General features: G+C 52.4%; 1 protein-coding gene across 1 annotated transcript in view; it reads right to left on the bottom strand.

Annotated features, from left to right (window-relative positions):
- The window catches only part of LOC144719422 (uncharacterized), a 56,218-nt gene that overhangs the window by 18,092 nt on the left and 14,804 nt on the right, over positions 1–23,322 (bottom strand). Inside the window, exons 2-4 of the mRNA XM_078595320.1 lie at positions 13,006–13,591; positions 10,322–10,363; positions 7,322–7,433 (exon numbers count right to left, since the gene is read on the bottom strand). Coding sequence (XP_078451446.1) covers positions 7,322–7,433; positions 10,322–10,363; positions 13,006–13,591 — 740 coding nt within the window. The remainder of the gene's footprint in view (positions 1–7,321; positions 7,434–10,321; positions 10,364–13,005; positions 13,592–23,322) is intronic.

The raw sequence follows: 23,322 nt of genomic DNA, 5'->3' as shown, positions 1-23,322 counted from the left end.
AGGAGCCTGGGTGGGAGGTTCCTGGATGAGAGTACACAAGTGGGAGGAGCCTCGATGAGTGTACGAAAGTGGGAGGATCCTGGATGAGAGTACACAAGTGGGAGGAGCTGAGATGACGACACAGGTGGGAGGAGCCTAGATGAGAGTACACAGGTGGGAGGAGCTGGGATGCAATGGGCGCACATTTTCTGGGCTCGCCCGATCGCTTGGCTGGCGAGGTTGGCGAGTCATCGCCGCGCCAAACACGTGTGTGTGTGTACAGTGTACCGCGTTGGCAGGACACCAGAGCCTCGGGAGGTTTATATCCTGGCCGTGTGTCGCAAAGGGCCCAAGCCCAGCTCTCACAAACATGGGATTGCTCACATAGGCGAACATTCGCTCCATCCAAGCAGAGCGAAGAAAGCGGTACCGCACGAACCGGGTCGCATTTAAGATTCTCCGAAAAGTAGCGGCACAACCAAACTTGTTCTACCCACCCACACACCCACACACCTGTTGGATTGTCAACTAAATCAGCGGACGACACACCTCATTCCAGTGAACACGCGGAGAGGATGGGGGGGTGGGGGGACGAATTAAAACGCAACGTGGGAAGGGCGCGAGGAAGAACACCATCGAGCTGTGTGGAATGACAAAGAGGGCTTTGCGCATTAAGTACTAAGGCAACGCGTCGGGGTTTGGGGGTATGGGTATCTGTATGAATGGCCTCGATCTGCCGTCATCACCGACTGCTGGCACGTGCAGTCACGAGGAGGATGTTGACGAGGGGGAGGGAGGAGGAGGATGGGGGGGGGTTACGTAACGACTTGGAACTTAAACCCACGGTCACTGAACTATCAGCAACAACAACAACAAAAACCATCAAACAGCGATGAAGCCACCGATCTAAGCCAGCGTGTCACGCGCGTTCCACCCGTGGTGTGAACGCCGGCAAAAGCGAGTCGAGTGAGTGAGTGAATGATTAAATGAATGATTGGGGGGCCGGGCACATTTTGGCGTGAACTGCGCCGATGAGAAATGAGCCTCGGCTACGAACTTAGCGAACCCGGTGGAGCGGCCACGGATAGCATCGGTGGCTAGTGACGTCTGAGACTGGTACAGTCCTGGGACGGACCTCCCCCCCCCCCATACTCTTATGTTTTTCGGTAAAGTCACGTAGGTAAAAATAAAAATAAATAATAAACTTCATAATCATAATCAACGTTTTTGGGTTTAGATCGCGTTATTTATAAATGTGTCGTAACGCTCCACCACCCGACACAGCCAATCAGTAAAAACGTGTCACGTTGACAAAAGACAAATAGTTCACTGCTTTAGCCCACCGGTGTGTTGAAGCGTGAAACCACAACATTTACAATTGAAAATAATAGAAATAATAATATAATACAAATATAATAATACAACCCCCCCCCCACTACCACCAGCAGCAGCACAAACGTTGACATTTCACAAAGCCGGCACTGGTGAGAAGTATGGCTAAATGACCCCCACGGCGTTGGGTAATGATGTGACCACGTGCAACACACACGTACAGTAGACACCCTCTCCATACGAGTACACGCACTGCAACAAAGACAAAGATCCCCCGTATAGCCTTCACGGACTGTTGGGGCAAGTGCTGTTTGCGAGCACGTACGAAGGACGGAACAGCGCACGTGGAGGGAGGGAGGGTGGGTGGCCATCACCACGGCCAGCCGCCTTTGTCTCCCCACAGTGGCGATGTTTACACACCGCACCAGGTACTCATTTGAGGCCGAGTCGACCTAGGCGAGGGTCCCCCAGGACCGGTTTCAGATAAATCGAACCCGGGTCTGTTTCGCGGCGCGGCTAACCCACGAAACACCCCTCCCTCCACGTGTACACACGCACGCTCGATAGTTCAAGTAGGTGGAGTTGTTTACGAGTCTGTTGAACGAACCAGGGGTGCGTGTGAGTGATTAATAACACCGCCGCCGCCACCACCACCACCACCGTGCAATGCGGGCGCACCCAAGACACCCGAGTCAGCTGTTCTGCGCTCCACGTGCACGCGAGCACGTGGCTTGCCCGTGGAAGAGGGCTGACGGCACCGACACGCACGCGAATAAAACACAGAGAGATTGTAGCCCCGCCCCCGCCCACCTTCCCTGTAGCCTCAACAAAGTTGTTGGGGCAAGTGATGGTCCGTGATGGTCCGGGAAGGCCTGGGAAGGCACGGGAAGAAGGGGGTTGGGTGGGTTGTGGCCTGACCCACAAGGAGCGGTGGTGCGGCGGTTCGAAGCTGCGCGCTGCGTTACGAACTTAGAGATCCGAGTTCGATTCACGCTCAAACGGATAACGCCGGTGACGATTATCTGGACCGGTCCCGGGCCTCTCTTAGGTCGACTCAGCCTCAAATGGGTACCTGGTGCGGTGTGTAAACATAGCCACTAGGGAGACAAAAGCGGCCGGGCGTGATGTTGGCCACCCACCCCCTCGTGTGCCGTGCCGGCCTTCATAGGTGCACGCTAACAGCGCTTGCCCCAACAGTCTGTTACAGGCTACACGGGGGGTCTTTGTGGTCAGAACCCACGCCCGGCCGCCTTTGTCTCCCTCGTGGCGATGTTTACACACCGACTTAGGGGATGAGGAGGAGGACCCCCCCCCCCCCCCCAGTACCAAATTGTCGTCACTGTCGTTGGCCGTGAGCGAGAATCGAAAAGTCGAGGAGGTCACAAGCAACCTCGTGCACCGCCTTCTCCACACGAGCGCCACCATCACCACCACCACCACGCCCATTCATAACGACGAAGAGGAGACTAGCACAGAACTTGGCAGGGTCTGAACGCACGTGGCGTGAAAAGGGTCGCCCACAGACCATGAGTGGTTTGGTGGGCCAGGACCGCCTTTGTCTCCCCAGTGCTGATAACACTGTGTAGCAAAAAAAAAATCTTCCTGGGTAGTAAGTGTTATTTTCTAATTGCGTATGCCTCAAAAGTACAGCAAAATGGCTATGATTCCCCACAAACTTTGCTTTTGTGACCAGGACAGTGATATTTTGAAATGTACCTATTTTCAATGGTGTGCATTTGTGTCATTTCTTCACGTAAAGTCCTGGTTACAAAAGCAAAGTTTGTGGGGAATAAGAGCCGTTTTCTATACTTTTGAGGCATAATCAATTAGAAAATAACACTTACTACCAAGGAACAACAAATCGTGTTACACAGTGTAAAACTACACGTGGGGCGGCATGATCTGTTCAGATAATCGTCGCTGATTTTAGCTGCGGCCAGGAATAGAATTTAGGTCGCCGAGTTTGTAGCACTGTGCGCTTAAACCACTAAACCACCACTGACACACACCCACAGAGATAAAGATCCACCCCAAGTAGCCTTTAAACAAGCCCAAGGCTGTTGGGGCAAGTGCTGTTAGCGAGCATCTGTAAAGGCCGGCACGGCACACGAGGGGGTGGGTGGGTGGGTGGCCAGCACCACGCCCGGCCGCCTTTGTCTCTACAGTGCTGATATTAAACATCCCACCAGCAGTGCCGGATTATCCCAGTAGCAAAAGTAGCTACTACATATGTAGTACATATATAGTAGCTACATATGTAGTAGCTACTACACATGTACTAACTACATGTGTAGTAGCTACGGGCCCCGCACTTTCAAGGGCCCCGCGCTAAATGCGTTCAAGCTATCAATTCCGGTTCAGTGATTCTGCACTTGCTCTATTACTATAGTACTATACCGCCTTCAACTTTTACGAACGACTGGGTGTTTCAGCTTAGCGATTTGTCGTATTACCCGACTGTCTAGCAAATGAAAAAATAAAATTATTTTACTATGCAAGTTACATTTGTGTTTGAATATTTGTGGGGGGTTCTTTTTTTAAAAAAATAGGGCTCCTTTATAACATTTGCTACAGGTCCCGAACTGAGTTTAATCCGGCACTGTCCCCCACACACACGCGGCCACACGATGTGCACCACCCCCCCACACTCACACACACACACGCAGCCACACGATGTGCACCACCCCCACACACTCACACACACACGCAGCCACGTGGGCGCGACTCACATGGCCGAAATGCCCCCGTCACCCCACCCACCACGACCTCCTCTCGTCTCCTGTTCACCCCCCCCCCACCACTATCCCCCCCTCCTCCTCACCCCCCCCTACATCCCTCCTCGACCACGTCATCACCACCACCACCACTTACCACTATCACAACTATTACCACCACCACCACAAATATTACCATCATCATTAGCACTGATTTCACCACCACCACCATCATCATCATCATTCCCACAATCACCATCAACCTCAGCTGTTACCACTGTCATCATTACCATTACCATCAATATCCACCATCTTCACCTCAGCTGTTACCACTATCACCATAACCATCACCACCACCATCTTCACCTCAGCTGTTACCACTATCATCATTACCATCACCATCTTCACCTCAGCTGTTACCACTATCATCATCACCATTACCATCACCACCACCACCATCAACCTCAGCTGTTACCACTGTCATCATTACCACCACCACCATCTTCACCTCAGCTGTTACCACTATCATTACCATCACCACCACCATCTTCACCTCAGCTGTTACCACTATCATCATTACCATCACCATCTTCACCTCAGCTGTTACCACTATCATCATCACCACCACCACCACCATCTTCACCTCGTTACCACTATCATCATTACCATCAATATCCACCACCATATTCACCTCAACTGTTACCACTATCATCATTACCATCACTATCATTACCACCATCTTCACCTCAACTGTTACCACTATCATCATTACCATCACTATCATTACCACCATCACGACCATCACCAACAACTATTACCACCGTCACATCATCGTCCTCCACCACCACCACCACCGCCTGACCCATTTCAGTCGTCGTCACCACGACTGCAACAACAACCGCCGCCTGCCACTAAGCGGCGGTGACGTGACCACGGCGCTTGTGCCAGGCTAGGTGCACTTTAGCACCACCGTCGCCACCACCCACCACACCCAACCCCCTCCCCACGCTGTGTGGGTTGTCGTGGTTAGTTGACAACGCGTCATCGCCACTGACGAGTGGCAGCTTGATCGAGACGGGGAGCATAGATGTAGTGGGGGGGGGGGTATAGAAGTGCAGTACAACAATTACTTTTTTTCTCAACTGCCCTATGCGACCGACCACGTGAGCACCCCCCCCCCCTCCCCAGCCTATAACACCTGATATGCATCGTGGTCGTCAATCCACTTGCGATTCCGAGTTATGACGAAGGCAGTAGGGGCATTGCGGATGATTTGGCCACAGCCACCTCGCGGTCGGGTACTGTACAGGGGGACGTTTTAAGTTCATTAATGAACAGTTTTGAGCAGAGCAGACACCCAGAAGCAACACGCATTCTTGAAATGTCAAAGATAGTTTGTGAAAATGTGACTTAAGTGTGTGTTTTTTGTACCAAAACGCCCTTTACTTAATGGCATTGGACAAACATTTCAAAAGCAGGAACCTCTCAGTTTCGATACTTAAAATTGTGACTTTCCTGGATAAACGTCGAACACCGCTATCAATGCAGTCCGTCATTAATTTTCGTTCTAAAACCTCACGTCATTAACAAAACAATTGCGAACCCCCGCCGCGTGTTTTACATGGGAACACATTAGCAGGCGTGCGACTGGGCAAATGTGGTAAATGTTTCATCGTCATTATCATCATCGCGAGGGGGGGGGGTGGAAGCTGGGTGATCGTGAATGTGGCACCCCACGCACCGCTTGCAACACACACGCAGTTAATTGGCCGGTGACGCCCAGTATCATTACCACCACCACCATCACCATCACACCACCACCGTCATCATATTTGTCATCATCACCACCACCACCATCAATGCCGTCATTGCCACTTGGCCCACGCAGGAGGCGATTGCTTGCGTTGCATCAGCGGTCCCAACGATCGCGAGCAGCAGTCCGAATCGGCGACATTCCCAATAACCGCAGAGGCTTGGGCTTTAACCGCACAGCCACGTGACTCAGAACGATCGCGTTCCCCGACAGCGAACGCCGGACACCCACGTGCACACCGCTCGACACAGTCGAGAACCCTGACGACCGCAAACAAAACACGGCTTCCGGCCGCCGTGCAAGACCTGCAATTTTTAATCGTTCACGAGGAACAATATCGTATCATGGTGTCAACCTGCGCTGGACCCGCTCGCCCTCGAGGAGAGAAGTCGGCAGGAATCGCGAACGAGCGGACAGGCGGTGAGCCGGCGTCAGAAGCTCCCCCCGCCCCCCCGCCAAGCTCTGTGGTCCACGAACAGATCAAGGTTGTTATTATCGGACAATTAATGAGTGTTTACGCGTGCGAGGCGGCAACACTGTATCCCACACAGTTGAAACGGGTGGAGGTCTGCTGCATTTTGCTGTACCGCTCCTTGCCTGGCGTGCCGGGGTACGTACAGGGGCTCCATCCTCAACGCCCATGGGAATAGTTTCACAACATTTGTGGGAGATACACCAATCCTGCACCTCCGCAGTGCTGCATTACAGGTGTGAGCGGCCAGCACCGCCCGGCTGAGCGAGGTTCCTAATAACCGCACGCAGCTATCACCCCGGCAGCCGCAATGAACACGAAGCCCACCAACGGCTGCGCAACAAGGGTGTCTTCTTTCAATTGCAAACAGCAGATACCACGGGATGGCTAACACCCGCAATCAACTGATGCCCAAATAACAGCAAACGGTTGATGATACTTGGAGCGAGCAACTGCAACAGGAGCGAGATTCCCAAAAGCGCGCGCGCACACACGTGCAATGCTCCGTATCCGCACAGATGCTCAACTCCCAACAACAACAACAACAGTCGCACAATCGCAGAGTCCCTGACAGCTCCAACACGGCCGAACAATCGCAACAGCAGAGAGACTCCCGACAGCCGCAAACACAGGCGGTCTTTAAACCGCTCACGGCTGTAGAATCTCGACAACCACACCCAGCCAACTCACGAGAGCCGTAACAAGGACGCGACAACCCGTCAAACTCCGTCGACACGTCTGCCCTCCGGACCTCCAAAACAGGGTTGTGTCGATGCGTGGGCGGCATCAGTTGAGTAGCAACCGAGCACGTGCAGGCCGTGCAATTGCACCGGGAGTTAGTCGCGGTTCACCGGAGGGGCCAGGGCACCACGGGGGGGATTGCGAGGATGTCGAGATGTGGGGATGTGAGAACGTGGAGATGCGGAGGTGCGGGTACGTGTGGATCTGGGGATGCGGGGATGCAGGGCACTGGGGATGTGGGGTTTCGGGGCGCTGTGAGCCGATGCCCACCTGTATGTACTTGAGCGAGCCGCGCAGGATGTCCAGGTTGGACGTCTTCTTGGTGCCCATGTTGGGCACGTTCCTTTTGAGCGCCTCGAAGCTCTCCTTTAGCTGAGCCCGCCTGCAGATATCCACGCACGCGCACACACACACACACGGGCGCACGTCCGTCGTTTGCACCAGGGATCTGAAGCTCCATTTTCCGATCGGCTGCATAACAAAAGTTGCGGTGTGATTGCCTCCCCTCGTGATGTCATGTCGGCAGACGTTAAGACGGCATTGGTAATGCAACAACCCAATTACATACACAATCTATGTTAAATTCGTGTGGCCGTCCGTCAGTCCACTTCTGGATGAACGCCTTACCAAGGCGTGTCAGTCACGGAGCTTGTTTGACCATACTTCGCTACTCTGGTCAGTGCAGGTCGGTGACGGTCAGTAAACCGATAACACTGGTCAACAACAAAAAAACATTTTTTTCTGGCCTGGACTTTTGCAGCTGTTTTAGACTAATTTCAGGGTGCTGATTCCAAATCTGGTCTCAGATTTGCTCTATCACATCTCATTTTTATACTATCGGCGTACCCCATTTTCATTGATTTTACCCGAAATTAACTCTGTCACTTATGATTTCAAGTTGTTGCGAGTCAGTGACTGCTTTAATGTTAAAATATGGTGCTGTATTTTTAGGATAGTGTGTTTATAATATAATGTTATGTAGATATCCATTTATTTAATATTTTTCTTCTACAGTTTTTATTGAAAATGCAATATTTGATATCTCAAAAACCTGATGTGATAGACAAAAACTGATGCCAGATTTGGAATAACCTATTCCAGAAAAAGTGTGTTGACCAGTGTAATCGACTTGATTTTTAGAGTAAAACATTTTCTTCCATTTTACGATGTTTAAAAAGTTAAATGAACAAAGCCCGCACCTCGATCGTTCCCACGCCCAGTATGTGGTCTCATAAATAAACCAGCCACGTGTACAGAGGCAGCGTTATTTTGACGGCCCGGCTGGTGGGAGTGGGCAGAGCGGACCGCTGTGGACAGGAGCGGTCTGGCTAGACCCAGCTCGCTGTTAAACACTCAGGTCGCCGAGGGCAAACGACTTAACAGTGTCAATTTGAACCTTAAACAAATATGTAAACAGTCTCGGATACTCGGGAAAGCCTCGACTGAGTCCCAAGACTCATTTTCAGGAGGGTCCTGCCTGCGTTAATAACGGCCCGCCAATGTTTAAGAGGATTCCTTTTTTTTGTTGCTTTTTGTGTCGGCGGCTAAGAAATAGCTGCACAGACATTTCCAGGAAATTGTTATGCTCGCTGTTGTTGTTATTATTATTATATATCCAATCAGGAATGAGTCTCAAGAGAATTTAGGAAGGGGGCCTACCACATTGGGATGTTTTTGCCAGTTCCACGAACGAGAGTTTGGATTCTTGTTTGAGTAAGCCGGGAGGGGGGGGGGGGGAGCTGGAGGAAACCCCACCAAACAATGCCATCTCCTGGCCACACCTCGCAGCCCACACCCTACAACACCTGGCAAGCCCGTGTCACCATCAATTCCAAGTATTGACCGGGCTCAACTCTGCTTAGCTTCCAAGGTCCGATGAGATTGGGCGCAAATCATGGTGATTTGGTCACGGGCACGATTCTGAACGCAGGCTTTAACCGCTGCAGAATTGTAAATGGCCTCGATTTTTTTTTTCATTCAGGTAGGGCAGGCATGTGACGCTGCTGTCCACGTTTAAGCCATCGCACGCGACTCGCAGGGTAATCGCGCGTTTCACTCGTGACGCCGAGTGGTCTGGATGTCAATCGGCTCGTAGAACATGACATTTTGGGCTTCCAGACGTATCAATAACTATTGCGTACGGCAGCCCGCATTTCCCCCCATCAGCCCCGCCCCCCACCCATACCAACAGCTAAGGGCATCCTCACCAGCCGGTGAGGATTATTTATGAATTTTTTTTAAAGCCCCTTTGTCAATCCAGTCCAATGCTAGACGAAGCCCCCCCCCCCAATCCACGTGCGCCAACGGCGTTGTTTTGATCGCACTTCGCCAAGCTGCTTCGGTGCGGGTTGGCGAAGGAGGCTTCTTCCACGTCCGGTTCAGATATAATCGCTTGCCGCCGATGTTAGCTGTGGCCCGGAGTCAAGGCCAGGTCGCCAGGTCGGTCATGGTAGGTGAATCGTTTTTTTAAAAAAGCACAAACCTGGCATCGCCGTCTTCCCATAGCGGGCTCGCACCTCCGCGAGTCATCGACGGAGCTCGGTAAGGTGGTCGTGACTATCGGCCCCACGAAGGTTGCCACACCTCTCAAGTACAAATGACTGGAATGTATCGGTCGGGAGATGAAGAAGACATCTCGCAATGCCGTCCCGGTTGGCGAATTGTGACGCAACTGACAAAAAAAAAAACCGGGACTTTTATTGCGTGCCGGGAAGATTTTTGTGGAAAATGCCCTCATTTCGGGAAGTGGGCCTTTCTTCACAGCCACTGCCCGAAGCGAGGAAGAAATATAAAAAAGATAAATAGGCGATGTTTCAAAGAATGTCCCCTTCCACAACAGCTGTCCCTCTCCGCACACGAACGAGAGCCACTTCCCCAACACGTCGCCTATTGCACTGCACGCGTTATTCTCTTCAGGGCCGTTGTTGTCGACGAATTGCGAGGTTTTTTTGCCATGTACAAACTACAAACTCTCCAGCGGTGTGCGACTGCGGTCATCCGGAACAAGGCGCGCAAACGGTACAACGACGCAACGCCCCGATGGATCCACAAATCCGAAGGAGACACCGTCGTAGCGGACACGCTACTCCGCTGCTCCTGATGACGCGGTTACCCGGGCTTGTCCACCTGGGTGGAGCGTCCACATCAGCAGCCGTACGACAAGAAGAAGAAGCTTTTGCCATTCGTGGCTCGTGCGCCACCGCTAAAGGCGGCAACCCGCCGACGCAGGTGTGCGCTACCCCCCCCCCCTTCCCCCCCCACTCCGCTCACCTGTGCTTCTCCAGCTTGTTGTGCGCCTCCCGCGTGCCGGCGCTGTAACAACAACAACAACAAACACACACGAGGGGGGACAAACGCACGGAGCAGCGTCAGAGGACGGCAGGGACAGGAACACGCGGCCCCTGCCGCACCGGGGGGGGACGCGACGCCTTGGAGACAGGATGCATCACGGTCAAACGCCATCCGCCACCCACGCGGGAACTCGCGGTTACGCGCGCGCTTTGTCCGCCCCCCGCCACGATTCGCTTGCATGACGAATATCCCACGCGAAACGGCGCGCGTTTAACCGCGAGCGGCGTGACCTCAGCGAGCCGTCCGCGGGACGAACGACGTTTGCTTATCGTGGTTGCCACGCGCTCTCTGCACCGCCGCTCCGCACTGCCTGCAAACGGCGCCAGGCTGCTGGCTCGTGGTCACAATGGACAGGGCCCTATCAGGCACGTGGGAGTTTGGAGTTATTTTCACCGCTCGGCAGCATAAACCCCACGGCAATAGCGCGGTGCCGCTGTTAAAACGCACTCTCCAAAGGTGCACGGGTGGTTCAGAGGTCGGACCACCGAGCCACCAGCGTCGGCATCCTGGGTTCGATTCCAAGCTCTGGCCATCTGTGATTCAACCGGGTTCTCAAATGCGTCGAGTTGATGATTGTCAGTGCAGGCGCACGCAATAGCCATCGCAACAAATCTGGTGCTGCGATGAATTATGCTAAATTCCGGCCCTGAGAATTCTAAAGATGGGTTTGACCGTCGTGCGGTGAACATTATTCTCAGGGACAGGGCGAGTGGGAAAGTGCTGCCCTCTATTGTGTGGACCAGAGGTCACTTAAAGGGACTTCAGACGTAGTTCCGTGAGATCCACTTCCACGTGCCGCTCTTTAACACTGAAGGCAGCACTGCCCTGCGAGAGATTCGAACGGATCCATTGAAATGTAATTATTTTTTAAATACATCCCAAACTTATCCCTACGGTAGGCAGCTGACACTAGGGCTGAACGATTAATCGATTTCAAATCAAAATTGCAATTTGAAACAACGCGATTAGCAAATCGCAAAGGCTGCGATTTTTTGCGATTTGAAAAGTCCTATTACTTTCTTATTGGAATTGTTTTATTTTTTATTATTATAACTTTTTTTATTTAACTTAAAAATTGTTCTATGATTGATTGTTCTATTTCATTTCTATTTCAATCAAAACATTTTAATAAATACATGTTGGAAGCAATTCATATCTTTTAAGTTCTCATCCTTGCATGAGAATATATAGAGCAGTTCATATTTTTCTGGTATCATGTGGCAATGCTCCATCACATGTTTTAAATCTATTACACAGTGAATATTGAACTGAAGTTTGACTTAAAAAAAAATTCTCGCAAATCAAATAGCAATCGCAATATCTCTCAGAAAAATCGCAATTAAATATTTTCCCCAAATCGTTCAGCCCTAGCTGACACCTGGATGGAGGGGGAGGTGGAAACTCCCCCTGACCCCCTCCCCACTCTCAGGGAGCGGTGGTTGAACTCTGATTAAGAGAGAATCTGACTGACGTCAATCATTAGTGCGACAGGCACGAGGCTCGAATGGCTCCTCGTTCTTCTCGGCTCCTCCTTTCATCCGTAAGGGGAATTTAAATATCCCCGTCAATCGAATAAGAAGTGGATCACGTTCTTAGCTCCAATCCCCCCACCCACCCACCCACCCCACTACTCCCCCGCACCCCCGGTACCCCCCCCCCCCCCCGTTAAGCCAACTCCACCCCCACCCCCACGACGTCACTGAATAATAATGATGATAATGATGCCGCTGGGGTGGGTCACTATGTGCTGCTTTAATGGGCATCGGTGAAAATTGGCAAAACGTTCTGGCCAATTATAAAACCTTACGAATGATAGCAACTCCAAATAAAACAACCTGCAAGCCTCATCGATTGAAGAAAGTGCACGTTGATCGCAACTCGGTCAAGAAACGTAGGAATTTTACACATTTTAAATGATGAGCACATCCTTGTTTTTTTTGTGTGTGGGTCCATGCCACGCTGCGGCTTCGTGAATGTGTCAAATATCAAGGGTTGCGAATCGCCGGTGTTTAGCGATACCTACTAGAGACAATTATCTGTGGGGAAATTACATTTAGCAAGCTCCCATTAAAGACGGCACAGCGCCCATTGAGGGTGGCACAGCACATCATTGAATGAAGTGACCAGAAATGCAACGCCTAATTCCACCTGCCTGCTGTTGCAATCTCCCCAATACCCGATGTCCATTGTGACACTCGCACCGGACGCTTATTTGAGGCTGAGTTGATCGAGAGGAACTCCAAAGCCAGGTGCAGATAACACGTGGCAATCAGCTTTTGACTGGATAGGTGCACTTTGAGACCACGTGGAGTGGTGAAGGTCCCGTTGGCAGGTGGCCACGGGATAGGTGCACGTGTCACAGATTAACGCACTCAAGGTAACTGCCCCTTGCTCAGCCTGCACGTGACCTCCGCTTGAGCCAAGCCGCCACGTGCTTCGACTGCCGGATGCTCCGCTCAAAAGTCGTGAGCATCGCTCCGTCGATGACGGAGGGTGGCTGCCACCCCTGTCTTAATGTCCCTCCTCTTCACTGGCCCATCGCCCAGAGGCCCCTTCGAGCCCGTGGGCCCCCTGCGCGCGTACCCACGGCACGCGCCGCTCACCGTTTCTTGAGGTCATCCGGCTTGGAGGGGTCGGGGGAGAGCGGCGGCGCGGGCGACCCCTTGGGGCTGCGCGTGCCCCGGCACGGCCCGGCGTGGGTCGGCGACGACGGCACGGAGTTGGGCGACGCCGACGACGGCGACGACGGCGACGCCGCCGAGGAGGAGGAGGACGAGATCGAGGGCGACGCGGACGAGACGCCGGGGGACGTGGAGGGGGAGCAGCGCGGGGGCCTCCACGAGCCGGGGCCGCCGGGACCCGCGGCGGCCGAGGGGACGTCGCTGGGCGGGCCGCTCCGCGCGTGGCGGCCTCGCGGGGCGGGGGGTCGAAGGGCGGCGGGGACGGGGGGGGCCGGCGGTGCGGGGGCACTGTCCGTGGGGGGCGCGGGGGCGAGGGGGGGAGCGGCGGTGGCGGGAGGCAGCGGTCGGGAATGCGGAGGCGGCGGCGGCGGCGGCGGCGGCGGCGGCGGTGGTGGTGGTGGGGCCGGAGACTCGCCGTGGTACGAGTCCGCATCGCCGCGAGCGCCGTGCAGGTGCTGGGGCTGCTCTCCCGGCCACGTGATGACGCTCTCGGCCCACGCCGTGCGCTCTGCACGCGCACACGCACGCACAGATAGCGATCAATTATTTCGTTTCACAGACTGTCAGGGCAAGTGCTGTTTGCGAGCACCAGCGGTGGAACAATTCACCAATCCATCGATTTTTTTTTTTAGCTCGCGATACACGAGTCAAATCGTGCACCGCAATCATTCGCGTCCATCGTGGCCGGGAGGGAACGCGCCTGAGAGGATATAGAGCGATGAGATCACCTTCTATTGCAGGGGCCGGACAGATTGTTGCATCACAGGACCGTGAAAGTTTGTGACATTTTGAGGGGGCCTTCATTCACAGTTGATCGATCTTGGCTAATGACGATGACTCCACTGAAACCGGTCAGGGGGAAACCCAAGCCAGTTGCAGACGCAATCTGTCTCAAGGGGTGGAGCAGCAGCAGCAACGCCGCACTCTGAACCCGCCGTCCAGCGTCCAGATATCCGGCCACGGCTAACGCCAGTGACGAGTGATGTCTGAACCAGTACCAGGCCCCCACCCACTCCGACGGCCAGCATTTACAGCCGTGGTCACGTACGGTCAAACGATACCCCAAGACTGACAAAGGGCATGGGGAGGCCTTCATCCAGCAGTGGATTGACTCTAAGGGGGCTGTAAATTATTAAACATCACGAGTCGAATGTGTTGAACGACGCGGAGTTTGCCGAACCACGTAAACACGGTCACGAGGCAAGATGTCAGAATGGGATTTGTTTTCTCTCTCTAACTGCATTTCTTGCGTTTCGCAATCGGCTTCCCAGATTGCAGAGTTTAAACCGTCAACATGTGCTCTCGGTTTGTGCGGTTGCCACAGTTTGATTCATCGTTCTTTACGAATTAATATACATTTAGTCTGCATCCGGTGATGGTGTCACCAAAACAACACTGCCACGGATGGGCACGAGGAAATCTGAGCGTGAAGTGTGGTGTTGTGTGGTGTTGTGAGCGACGGGCTCGAAACGGATGGGGGGGGAGGGCGGGGAACTTGAGCCATGGCCCTGCCCTCGGGCAGAGAACTCAGGAATAAGAAGACACGGAGACCCATAGACTTACACAGAGACCCATAGACTTACACAGACCCTAATAGGCTTACGCAGATACCCATGTATTTCGATGAAGATCCGTAGACTTCAGAGAGAATTACACTAAGATCAACAGACCCTAGAATTACATAGGACCCATACTGTTACAGGGACACCCATAGAATATATCGTCCTAGGTGTTAAATCTTGAACCGCAAGCAGTGACGGTGTCTCGTAAAAAAAAAACGAGAAGCCACCTCAACCATTCTACCCCCAAGCCTCGGCTCGTAAACCCTGGGACAAGCCGAGGGGAAGGGCCGGCGAGCTGGGGCAGGTGGTAGATGACCTGAACCTTTTGGGCAGTGGTCTTCGTCACACACGAAAAGCACAGACACAGAACGTACGTAAACACGCAAACGTGGGTCTGGACATGATGGTCGAAATAATCTTGAGTGAAATGCTCTATTTTAAAACTATATATATCTACTTAATAGATAGCGCATTCTCCAGATGTTATTGCACGCTTTCCCCCTGCATTTGAGATGCAAAAAATATATAAGTTGGAGGTGCATCTTGTAATCTGGTGGGTGTACGTGTGTGTGTGCGTGCGTGCGTGCATGTGACCGGATTTGTATAACTTTATCGACACCGGTGCAAAAGTTTGGCCATGCGTCTTTACTGTCCGGAGCGTCTTATAATCCGGCGAGAATCCGGTACGCGTTTTGTTTTCTGGCAGCCTCATCAAGCACGTGTCACGATGCTGCAGGTTCGTGGATAATCTGTCAGACAGCCAGTTTCGACAACATTTGCAGCAGATGGGTTTTTTTTTTGCACAGCGATTGCTTTGTGTGTTAAAAGCCAAAACTGCGCGCGCGTGCGGGAATTGATGAGCGAGTGAGTTTTCCGTGAGCGCGCGCGCGCACGCAGAGAAAGAGAGCATTCCTGCCATGGCCTCGTGCTGCCACGCAGTTTGGAGCCAAAAGAAATTCCACATTTCGCAGATCTGCAGGAAAGTAGAACGCGCGCGCGCGCGCGTCTGAACCAACGCAGTACAGCAGCTAGTTTTGTGTTGTGTACCAAGAAAATCAGCAGTTTCTGATGCAGAAGTTTTTACTTCGTAACAAAGATAAAGCTCTCCCTGTATGTAGCCTAAACAGACCTTCTGGGCAAGTGCTGTTAGCGAGCACCTATGGAGGCCGGCACGGTAGCCGAGGGGGGTGGGTGGGTGGCCAGCACCACGCCCGGCCACCTTTGTCTCCCCAGTGGCGATGTTTTTACACACAGCACCGGGAACGCATTTGAGGCCGAGTCGACCTTATATTTCATGAACACACACACATGAACACGCACACATGAACACACACACATGAACACACACCCACATGAACACACACACATGAACACACAAACACATGAACACACACACATGAACACACACACACATGAACACACACACATGAACACACATGAACACACACACACATGAACACACACACACAAGCGTGTACACCACCCGGACGCTGCCACAGTGGTGTTACGGTCAGCGCACTGGACTTACAACCCAGAGGTCGCCGAAACAATTTGATTCCCGGTGTGGTGGTCAACGGACGAAACCGCACAAAGTTTTTGTCAAGCTCCCTGCCCCCACCCCTCCGTTCCCCCCGCCACCGCCTCCTCCATCCGGCCAGCACGATAAACGGGTTCGCCACAGCCGATCGGCAGGGTCCCCGTGAGCCGTGGGGTAAAGTGTGACCACGTGTGGAACAGAGAGAAAGAGTGAAAAAAATTAACCCGTAAAAACAAAGTTTTTCACTATAAATCCTTTATATGCGTGGCGGCTAGAGTCCTCTCGTCCTCTGGCTTGAGATGGCTGCCACCTATGGGTCAGATGATTGCCTGCCACCATTAAGCAATTGGTAATTAAATATTTAAAAAAATCCTAAAAAGTGTAAAGTTTTGGATTTTTTTTTTCCACGAAAATAAATTGTCACGCACAACGAGTCTGTGTGCAAAATGTCAGCTCGATTGGATCACGGGAAGTGGGTTAAAAAACGACCGAAAGATTTGCACGGTCGTAAGCGCGCAAGCAAGCAAGTGAACTTAATATAAAGGATTTAAATAGCCTCGGGGGGGTAGGGGGGGGCTCTCTCCCAGCACACCGCCTTCAAACACGTGTCACGATGCTACAGCCAGTTTTGACAACATTTGCAGCAGGTGGTAGTGGCGCAAGCGGGCAATTGCAGGGCTGCGCCTTCACCGTAGCCGCTGCGTAAACGCGCGCCGTGTTTTCGTCTTGGCTTGCGGAACTTCGCGCATCCTCCCCCCGGTACAGTATTTGTTCTGCGTGACTGAAACCCGATTTGTTGTTTACCGGCCCCCCGGACTTTTAGGATTTTTTTTTTCGCTTCACGTGCGCACCCCTCGTTAAAACACGCACACTCATTTATCCCTAAGCCAGAAATTGCCTTTTTGGCAGGGCAGCGCTCCGATAATTAAATTCCAACTTGTCCCTGTTATTGCGCACGCGGCAAGCCGTGCCGATGACGAGCGTTGCGACGTTTGCGCCGCTCTCGATGTGAGCCTCGGGAGAAGACGAAGCCTCCGATGAAGGCGACGCTGCAATCGACACGCGTTCCTCCCCGCCCGCCCGCCCGCCCGCCCACGAAGGGTCAATCAACCCCCCGCGTCCTTTCCTCTCCGTGCTTTTGTCCCACCTACGACAAGACACCCAGGAGGCCTTGCAACCGCCGCGCCTGCCAAACGAACGCACGTGTGACCCCAATCCGGTGCGATGCATTGTAATCCGCTTCGGTGGCGGTGGCGGCGCTGGAAATCATTGAGAGAAAAAAAACAGCACGCGGATTTATTCCGCGTCTCCAAAGTCCCTGCCACCATCCCCAGACCCCCTCGCCACCCCCCCCCCCACACTGTGACACACGTGCCATTGTTTCGCACGAATTGTACCAATCATCAGGTGGGGAAAGTGCGCTCGGGCTGGATACGAAGAAGAGTGATGATGCCACGCAAAAGGTGGTGTCTGGATAATCTTTGTATCTGGATTTGTTTTTTCCTAGAGAATGGCATCTTGCGCGTATTATTATTATTATTGCCGTTATACAGGGTGCAGTAAAGAGGAGAGACTCGTGATGATTACTCACATCCCAGACGCTTCCCTGAATACCGCTGCCGTCAACTGACTGCAATCTATTCACGCAAAAACATTTCTATACGTTTTTTTTTTCAAACTCAACACACTGCCATAAACGGAGCGAAAAACAACCTTTTTTGTCCAGTTTTTGCTACTTGTGCTTGTACACACCAGAGCTAATGCAACAGCAGCAGCAGCAGCGGTATAGCATCAACAACAAATATTTACATATTTCTTAAATAGAACGGTTACTTTTTTTTTTTGGCCTAAATCTGACCCGAAACGGTATTCGAATCCTGCACTCGCCGGCGTCTAAAGTATGCCAGTTATTCCTACAGCTCCTAAGCCTTATTGGGGATCCTAATCCTGCGCTGGTCATGATCCAAATCCAGCGTGGGTCCGAGCATCCTGGGACACGGAGTATTTGCATGGCCCAGTAAAGTCTGAGCAGCGGTAGTGTAGCGCTTAGCGCTACGCTGCGCCACGAACCCGACGACCCGATTATCTGAACCGGTCATGGGCCTTCCCTAGGTCGACTCAGCCTCGAATGCTGGTGTGGTGTGTGTCAACGTCGCCACTCGGGAAATAAAGGCACACTGGCGTGGTTGTTGACCCCCCCCCACTCCCCGCGTGTGCCGTGCCGGCCTCCGTAAGTGCTCGCTAACAGCACTTGCCCCGACAGTCTGTTCAGGCTTTATGGAGGATCTTTGTCTTGTTACGTGTGCGTGCGTGCGTGCGGGTGCCGTCCCTCAGGTCCATCTGCACCGCACACCAACCCCGGTAAATCTTCTTGGTTCTTTCGGTAAAGTCACGTAGAAGGGAAGTAATGAAATCATAAAAATAAAACGTAATAAAATAATTCTCACGACGTTTCGGCCACAACGCAAGCAGCCGTCCTCAGGTGAAGAATGCCTGAGGACGGCTGCTTGCGTTGTGGCCGAAACGTCGTGAGAATTATTTTATTATGTTTTATTTTTATTATTTTATTACTTCCCTTCTACGTGACTTTACCGAAAGAGCCAAGAAGATGAATCCCTGCAGTCACGAAAGCTTTAAATCGAAATTTAACCCCGGTAAACTTGCAATGTTCAATGTTGGCCCAGTGTTGGCCCAGCTGTTGGTCCAACGGTTCCAACCGCATGCCGGCATCGCACGCTTACCGAAACGTGGCCTCGCCGCCGAGAGGAGGCTGTGACCGATTAATGCAGAAAGAGAAGGGGCAGAAAGTGAAAATGGGAGGCGAGGGACAGGGGTGGGAGGGGGCACTTAGTCTTGGTTCGTATGGTGAGAGTTGATCGGCGATATTTGTGTTTGTGGCAAGGTTGGGCCCGCGAGCTACTGGACGGTTTCACGGGTAGCTTCGCGTGAACGCCTCAAATATTCACCACTCTGAATATTTGAGACGATAATGTACATCTCCAGTGCATGGGAGTCGGAGCAGAGGTGGGACAAAGTCATTGTTATGCAAGTCCAAGTCGAGTCGCAAGTCATCAAATTCATGACTCGAGTCTGACTCGAGTCCAAGTCACATGACTCGAGTCCACATCTCATAGGTGGGACAAAGTCATTGTTATGCAAGTCCAAGTCGAGTCGCAAGTCATCAAATTCATGACTCGAGTCTGACTCGAGTCCAAGTCACATGACTCGAGTCCACACCTCTGAGTCGGAGTGCAGCAGGATTTGGCGCGAGGAGTGGAGTGTTTAATAGGCAACTTAAACAATTGCGGGTCACGGTTTGACTCAAGAATTGATTCTTGTTGTGGCCATTGTGGTGGATATATGGCCAACGAGAGCGGCTTCAGGGTGCTCGCGTGAAATCAATCAACAGCAACATGCACCGGTCCAAAACAATCGAATGTTACGCCGGCACGGTTTGTAAGAATTCTAGATTTGAAGCTTTCGTGATTGCAAGTATTCATCTGCTTAGGTTTTTTCGGTAAAGTCACGTAGGTACAAAATTTGAATTAATCAAAGTAAAATAAAAAATAAAATAAAAATCACGACGTTTCGGTGGCAACACAAGCTTCCGTCTTCAGGTGGAACCGTCACAGCACGCTTGCTGTATCAAGTTTAAAACAAAAAACCTGAAGACGGAAGCTTGTGTTGCCTCCGAAACGTCGTGATTTTTGGTTTATTTTTATTTTACTTTTATTAATTTAAAATTTTTACCTACGTGACTTTACCGAAAAAACCTAAGAAGGTTTGTAAGAAGTTGATTTTTAGCCACACGCATCGCGAAGCGCCTCGTTTTCGCTCGCGCACGCAAACGGGCAAAAACACGCGTGTCTCTCTGGCTCTGTGGGGACGAGAGAGGGAGTGGAGGAGGCGCAGTGGCGATGGGGATCGCAGTCCCCGAGGGACCACGGCACGTGAGGAACCTCTTGCTCAAGCGTTCCTGGCGCGTTGTGAACGCGGCGATCGCTGGCACACATCTGCCGCGATGTTCAGAGCAGCCGTGATGTGTTTTTGCACACTCACACGCTCACGCGCGCTCTCACGCGGACTCACACACCCTCACACACACTGACACACACTCACACACACTCACGCGCGCTCTCAAGCGCTCACACACACCCTCACACACACTCTCACACACTGACACGCGCTCACACTCACACGCGCTCACACTCACTCACACACTCTCACACACTCACACTCTCATACTCACTCACTTACACTCACACACTCTCACACACTCACACACTCTCACACGCTCACACACACACTCACACACACTCACACACATGCACTCTCACACTCACAAGCGCTCACACACACTCACACACCCTCACACACACTCACACTCTAACACACCCTCACACACCCTCACACGCTCACACACACTCTCATACACATTCTCACACACTCTCACACACTCACTCTCTCATACTCACTCACTCACACACTCACACGTACTCTCACCCAATCACACACTCACTCACACTCACTCACACTTACCCACACACTCACTCTCACACACACTGACACACACTCACACACACTCACACTCTCACACACACACACTCTCACACACACACACTCTCACACACGCTCACACACACACTCCCACACACTCTCACACGCGCTCTCACATTCACACACTCACACGCGCTCTCACGCACACTGACACACTCACACACACTCTCACACACACACGCACTTACGCACACTGACACACTCACACACTCTCTCTCACACTCACACGCTCACACTCTCACACGCATCGGCCCTGCTTTGTCCACCACCGCCCCCCTTCTATTTACAAGAGCCCCGCTGTTGTCGTGTGAAAACACACAGCGTTCCCGTGTCACCATAGTCCTCGACGTTTCTTAGCAAACAGCAGTCAGACGGAACTTCTCACGGAAAATAATAACAATCGCTTTGACAGGGGGACAGGGGGGTGATAGGTTTTGTTCGTTTTCCCCCAAAAAAGTTCGTATTTGTACCTCTCGGGGTGAGCTAACGGAGCCGAGACGCCCCCCCCCCATGCCACCGACCCACCGAGTGACATCTCAACGTCTTCAAACACGGAGGACGCAGAACATCCCACAGAGACCACCACCACCACCACCCCCGTATCTATCACCGCGCGTGTGAAAGAGAGAGGTGGGAGAACGATGGCGTTCTGTGTTTAATTAACTAAACAAAAACGTGAAAATTTTCCCCAATGACTTGGGCAGTTGGGCAGTTCCAACCGATTTAGGCAACCTCATCATCATAATTACATCGTCGGCGTAGTCGTAATAATATTAACAGTCTTAATTCGAAACTTTTCGTGACTGCAGGAATCCATACTATTTGGGTCTTTCGGTAAAGTCACGTGGGTAGAAAAATAATAGATGACGACGTTTTTTTTATTATCGCTGCTGCTGCTGCGTAGGTGTTCGCCGTCGTCGCTGAACACAATCATGGAAACATTTGTGCTTCGGTCGCATTTGTCTCGGTCGCTGCGCCTCGGAAAATAGTTCCACACCCGGCACGCCACGTCCAGGATACACATCGCGACGGATGTGGTTACGAATCAGGTGCCGCCGATTTCAAGTCTAGATACTCGGTGAGCAATTGAGCCCTGATCCTTTGCAAATCTACGAGCCCTATATTAGTCTATGGGTACCTGTGCTAGTCTATGGGTCCTGTAGTAGTTTATGGGTCCAGTGTTAGTCTATGGGTCCAGTGTTAGTCTATAGATCCTGCATTAGTCTATGGGTCCAGTGTTAGTCTATGGGTCCTTCGTGAGGCTATGCGTTTTACGCAAGGGCTTAATTTCGGCTGCGTGGGGTCGTTGGCCCTGGAATATATTTCCGCACCCAGCACACCACGTCGAGTTTACCTCCCGCTACAACTCCGGCTCTGGGTCACGTCTACGCTTCCAGTCCACCAGCTTCCCCAAAACCCCCAAAAAATGTGTCGGTGAATGAAGCCAGTACCGGCATGCACAAGTGCTCACTAATAGCACTTGCCCTAACAGTCTGATAAGGCCATAGGGGAGGGTTGGTAGGGGGTGGTGCCTTTGTGTACCTGTGTGTGTTTACGTGCTTGCGTGCACGTGTGCGTGCGTGTCTCTGCTGCTGCTGAACAGCGGGGGAGATTTCCACAAATAGGTGGGGCCGATAAGGTACCTGCTGGGGTACTCTGTCATCAACAGCCTCCCCCCCACCAATGAGTAATGGTGTGGTTGCGGAGAGGGTGGAGGATTTCCTGTATCTCGCTAGTGCGGCTCGGTCTCAGGCTTGGGAGGCTTGAGAGGTCTCGCTCAAAAGCGGTTAAGCGGCGTTATCCTGCGTAACGCTGCGTGCAAGCCGCTGGAGTTCGTAGCTCCACGCAACAACAACAACAATAACAGAACATCATCCGGTCTTTTAGGCCACAATCTCGCCCATCTCTTCTCCGCGCTTTGAGTGAACGTGGACCCGTTTCGAGAAAGGCATGCGGAGGTGGCTTCAAACCTTCGGGCTGGCCAGCTTACAATCCACCCTGGGTTTAATCAAAGCTGTGAAATGAACGATCTTAAAGACTTTAAAAAAAAACAGTCCCATCAGTGGGGCTCCTAACGCAGCCGAGGCTGTGTTTGGCAGGGTCGCGTAACCCACACGCCCGGTCGCCGCATGCCCAAGAAGCTTCTGTTTGGCTGGAGAAGCCAAGGCATGGGCACAGGCTGAGAGGAGTTGGGCTAATGTGGCACATAAAGGGCTTCATTTCAGCCGGGTGTGTCCCGGTCGGCGACTTGCCCCAAACATTTTTGGGGCAAGTCCCGACTTCAATTCCCACTCACGGCGTTAACCGAGTCGCAGGTGCGATGCGTGAAGCATCGTGAACAGCGAGGCACTTGCCCAAACCGTCTGTTTAAAGGCTACACGGTGGGTAGGGGGGGACCTTTGTCTTTGTGTCCGAGTGGTGGCTTTCGGTTGACGGCCACCACCCTGTTTAATAAACACCACCGCGGGGGGAGGAGGAGGAGGAGGAGGGAGGGATTGAGGGATTTACAACGCAGTGGCAGAAACGCGTGGGGGGCGTCATACGACTCACCGAGTCACGCAAAGACAAAGCTCCCCCGTGTAG

This window comes from Lampetra planeri, chromosome 6 (genome assembly GCF_965212315.1).
Source record: "Lampetra planeri chromosome 6, kcLamPlan1.2.h2, whole genome shotgun sequence".
Lineage (NCBI taxonomy): Eukaryota > Metazoa > Chordata > Hyperoartia > Petromyzontiformes > Petromyzontidae > Lampetra > Lampetra planeri.
This window is presented reverse-complemented; position numbering and strand designations above follow the sequence as displayed.